Source organism: Pseudorasbora parva, chromosome 22 (genome assembly GCF_024679245.1).
Source record: "Pseudorasbora parva isolate DD20220531a chromosome 22, ASM2467924v1, whole genome shotgun sequence".
Lineage (NCBI taxonomy): Eukaryota > Metazoa > Chordata > Actinopteri > Cypriniformes > Gobionidae > Pseudorasbora > Pseudorasbora parva.
In genome coordinates this window covers 41,632,833-41,637,832 of record NC_090193.1, presented here as the reverse complement: position 1 = coordinate 41,637,832, position 5,000 = coordinate 41,632,833, and the positions used below count along the sequence as shown (strand labels likewise).

Here is a 5,000-nt window from a genome sequence, read left to right as displayed (position 1 = left end):
CTTCTCTCCGCTCTCCGAGGCAGATATTTCTAAACTCATCCTTTCCAATCACCCTACTACCTGTCCACTTGATCCTATTCCCACTCACCTCCTTCAGGCCATTTCTTCTTCAATCACTCCTGCACTCACTCACATTGTCAACACTTCTCTTCACACGGGAACCTTTCCCACAGCATTTAAGCAGGCTCGGGTAACCCCACTGCTTAAGAAACCCTCTCTGAATCCAGCACTTTTAGAAAACTACCGACCGGTATCCCTTCTGCCTTTCATTGCAAAGACCCTTGAGCGAGTTGTGTTCAATCAACTCTCTATGTTTCTTGAAAGGGACAACCTCCTAGACAACAACCAATCCGGCTTTAAAAGCGGCCATTCGACTGAGACTGCCTTGCTCTCGGTAACTGAGGCACTGAGACTGGCAAAAGCAGCTTCCAAATCCTCAGTGCTCATTCTGCTGGATCTGTCTGCTGCTTTTGACACAGTTAACCACCAGATCCTCCTGTCAACACTTAAGAGGACGGGGATCTCAGGATCTGCTCTCCAGTGGTTCAGGTCTTACCTCTCTGGTAGGTCCTACAGGGTGTCATGGAGAGGTGAAGTGTCTAAGTCTCATAATCTAGCTACTGGGGTTCCACAGTGCTCAGTCCTTGGACCACTTCTCTTCTCCATCTACATGTCATCATTAGGTTCTGTCATTCAGAAACACGGCTTCTCCTATCACTGCTATGCGGATGACACTCAACTCTACTTCTCATTTCAACCAGATGATCCTACAGTCAGTGTTCGTATCGCTGCCTGTCTGACAGACATTTCTGACTGGATGAAGGAGCATCATCTTCAACTCAATCTTGCAAAAACAGAATTACTTGTTTTCTCAACCAACCCAGCACTTCATCAAAATTTCTCCATTCAGCTTGGTTCATCGACCATAACTCCATCAAGGACAGCAAGAAACCTTGGAGTTGTGATTGATGACCAGTTAAACTTCACTGACCACATTACTGCAACAGCCCGGTCCTGCAGATTTGCTTTATACAACATTAGAAAGATTAGACCCTTCCTATCAGAACAGGCTGCACAACTCCTGGTTCAAGCTCTTGTTCTCTCCAGACTGGACTATTGTAATGCTCTTCTGGCTGGGCTTCCAGCATGCACTATCAAACCCTTGCAGCTGATCCAGAATGCAGCGGCGAGAGTGGTCTTTAATGAGCCGAAGAGAACGCATGTTACGCCTCTCTTGGCTATTGCTGCGCGTTTAGCTAGAATGCCATACAAAACCAGCCCATTGGGCCACTGAATCTGCATTAACGACAACAGCTGGGGCAACAGCCTTAGTCCTAATGGGTTGTTATCATAGCTATCAAAATCCAGTGTTCTGTATTTTCCGTACGTGAGTATTTGTTGTAGCTGGCTATAAAAAATAAATAAATAAATAAAAAGTTGTGTACTGTGCTAATTAATTGAGATTTCTTACAGCTCTTACAGGTTGTTGGCCTTGTTTGTTTCGTTGCTTCGATTGCTCTACCCTTTTTTGTAAGTCGCTTTGGATAAAAGCGTCTGCTAAATGATTAAATGTAAATGTAAAATGTAGATGTTTTGTCTCCAGGCAAGACTTAGAGAAACTGGTTCATGCTTTCATCACCAGTAGGGTGGACTATTGTAACGGCCTTCTCACCGGCCTTCCCAAAAAGACCATTAGACAGCTGCAGCTCATACAGAACGCTGCTGCCAGGATTCTGAGCAGAACCAGAAAATATGACCATATCACACCAGTCCTCAGGTCTTTACACTGGCTTCCAGTTACATCTAGAATCGATTTTAAAGTACTATTACTTGTTTATAAATCACTCAATGAGCTAGGACCTCAATACATCGCAGATATGCTGATTAAATACAAACCCAACAGATCACTCAGATCAGCAGGATCAAGTCAGTTAGAAATACCAAGAGTTCACTCAAAGCAAGGAGAGTCTGCCTTTAGCTATTATTATTATGATTATTATTATTATTATTATTATTATTATTATTATTATTTTTATTATTATTATTATTATTATTATTATTATTATTATTATTATAGCTTCCTGAACAGATCAGATGTGCTCCAACAGTAGCCACATTCAAATCCAGACTCAAAACACATCTGTTCAGCTGAGCTGAGTCCTTGTTTTTTTTATTCTTACACATGATATTTTTATTTCTTATGCATTTGTTATCACTGTTTCCCACTCACAGGCGCACCATCATGCGTTCCCGTAGCAACAGTCTGGAGGCGGAGCCCAGAGCACGAGTGCGTGAGGAGGCGTGTCATAGTCATGAGGACACGCCCACTTTCCAGAGAAAGCAGAGAGAGCGAAGCGGCGGAGCAGGAAAAAAGAGCCGAGATCTGACACGGGACGACCTACTGTTCCTGCTCAGCATGCTGGAGGGAGAACTACAGGTCACACACACGCACACACACACACACACACACACACACACACACACACACACACACACACACACACACACACACTTTATACTGTAAGGCCTGTAGCTGTAGGCCATGCCTTTGTTTTGAATAGGCCACGCCTTTGTTTGAATAAGCCACGCCTTTGTTTCATATAGGCCACGCCTTTGTTTCATATAGGCCACGCCTTTGTTTGAATAAGCAACGCCTTTGTTTCAAATAGGCCACGCCTTTGTTGTGAGTAGGCCATGCCTTTGTTTGAATAAGCCACGCCTTTTTTTCGAATAGGCCGCGCCTTTGTTTCAAATAGGCCACGCCTTTGGTTTGAATAGGCCACGCCTTTGGTTTGAATAGGCCACCCCTTTGTTTTGAATAAAAGATGAAAAATTACACATTGTGCCTTTAGAGTCAGAATGATGAAATGAGTAACAGTAATTCGAGCTGTAGGCTGTTCATCAGATGTAAATAAAGCCCTTCATCTGATTGATCTGTGTGTGTGTGTGTGTGTGTGTGTGTGTGTGTGTGTGTGTGTGTGTGTGTGTGCTTGCGTGCGTGCGTGCGTGCTTGCGTGTGTGTGTGTTAACACTACAGGCCAGAGACGAGGTGATCACCGTCCTCAAAGCTGATAAAATCGACCTGGCGCTGCTGGAGGCCAAATACGGTTTCGTGACTCCGCCGACGGTGCTCAAAGCTCTGCAGAGAGACGCCATTCAGGAGCAGAGCGGCTGGCAGGAGGACATCTATGAGAAGCCCATGACGGAGGTACTAGCGTGAGCTTAGCATGTGCTAGGCATGTTCTTAGCATGAGCTTGGCGTGTTCTCGGTGTGTTCTTAGCATGTGCTTAGCGTGTTTTTAGCGCGTTCTTTGTGTGTGTGTCAGTTGGACAGGCTGGTGGAGAAGCAGCAGGAGGCGTACAGGCGTATGTTAGAGCAGCTGTTGCTGGTGGAGCCGTGTTCTTAGCGTGTCCTTAGCTTGTTCTTGCCATGTTATTATCGTGTTATCCTCTTGTTCTTAGCGTGTCCTCAGCATGTGCTTATCGTGTGCTTGTGCACAGCGTGTTCTTAGTGTTCTTATCTTGTGCTCAGCGTGTTCTTATCTTGTTCTCGCCATGTTCTTAGTTTTTAGTGTGTTCTTATCTTGTTCTCAGTGTGTTCTCAGCGTGTTCTTGGCGTGTTCTCAGCGTGTTATTAGCGTGTTCTTAGCGTTGTCTCAGCATGTTTTTAGTTGTTTTCTCAGCATGTGCTTATTGTGTGCTTATCTTGTTCTCAGCGTGTTCTTAGCACATTCTTATCTTGTGGTCAGCGTGTTCTTATCTTGTTCTCTGCGTGTTCTTAGCATGTTTCTAGTGTGTTCTTAGTGTTTTTTTAGTGTGTTCTTATCTTGTTCTCAGCGTGTTCTTAGCGTGATTTTAGTGTGTTCTTAGCATTTTTTGTGTGGTCTTATCTTGTTCTTAGCGTGTGCTTTGTGTGTGTGTCAGTTGGACAGGCTGGTGGAGAAGCAGCAGGAGGCATACAGGCGTATGTTAGAGCAGCTTCTGCTGCTGGAGCCGTGTCCTTTGCGTGTTCTTAGCATGTTCTCGCCATGTTCTTATCGTGTTATCGCTGTGTTCTTAGCATGTCCTCAGCATGTCCTCAGCATGTCCTCAGCGTGTGCTTATCATGTGCTTGTGCTCAGCGTGTTCTTAGCCTGTTCTTGTACTCAGCGTGTTCTTATCTTGTTCTCACTGTGTTCTTAGTGTGTTCTTGTTCTCCGCATGTTCTTAGCGTGTTTTTAGTGTGTTCTTATCTTGTTCTCAGCATGTTTTTAGCGTGTTCTCAGCATGTTCTTAGCTTTGTCTCAGCCTGTTCTTAGTGTGTTCTCAGCGTGTGCTTATCGTGTGCCTTATCTTGTGCTTATCGTGTTCTTATCGTGTTCTCGCCATGTTCTTAGCGTGTCCTCAGCGTGTGCTTATCGTGTGCTTATCTTGTGCTCAGCATGTTCTTAGTGTGTTTTTTAGTGTGTTCTTATCTTGTTCTCAGTGGGTTCTTAATGTGTTCTTGCCATGTTCTTAGTGTGTTCTCTCCGTGTTCTCAGCGTGTTTGTGTGTTCTCAGTGTGTTCTAATCGTGTGCTCGGCATATTCTTAGCGTGTTCTTAGCTTCTCCTCAGCGTGTGCTTATCTTGTGCTCAGCATGTTCTTAGCGTTTTTAGTGTGTTCTTAGCGTGTTTTTAGTGTGTTCTTATCTTGTTCTCAGCTTGTGCTCAGCATGTTCTTAGCGTGTTTTTAGTGTGTTCCTAGCGTGTTTTTTGTATGTTTTTATCTAGTTCTCAGCATTTTCTCAGCATGTTCTTAGCGGGTCCTTATTGTGTTCTCACCATTTTTTAAGCGTGTTCTTGCCGTGTTCTCAGCATGTTTGTGTGTTTTTAGCGTGTTCTTATCGTGTTCTCGCCATGTTCTTAGCGTGTTCTTAGTGTGTCCTCAGTATGTGCTTATTTTGTGCTCAGCCTGTTCTTATCTTGTTCTCGTTGTGTTCTTAGCGTGTTTTAGTGTGTTCTTATCTTGTTCTCACCGTGT

At 44.3% G+C, this 5,000-nt stretch overlaps 1 protein-coding gene across 2 annotated transcripts in view; it reads left to right on the top strand.

The window, feature by feature from the left end:
- Positions 1 to 5,000, top strand: part of filip1l (filamin A interacting protein 1-like) — a 49,955-nt gene that overhangs the window by 16,437 nt on the left and 28,518 nt on the right. For both annotated transcript variants that reach the window (XM_067431571.1, XM_067431570.1), the window contains 2 exons: positions 2,233 to 2,437; positions 3,038 to 3,208. In XM_067431571.1, coding sequence (XP_067287672.1) covers positions 2,243 to 2,437; positions 3,038 to 3,208 — 366 coding nt within the window. In that variant the 5' untranslated portion in view covers positions 2,233 to 2,242. The remainder of the gene's footprint in view (positions 1 to 2,232; positions 2,438 to 3,037; positions 3,209 to 5,000) is intronic.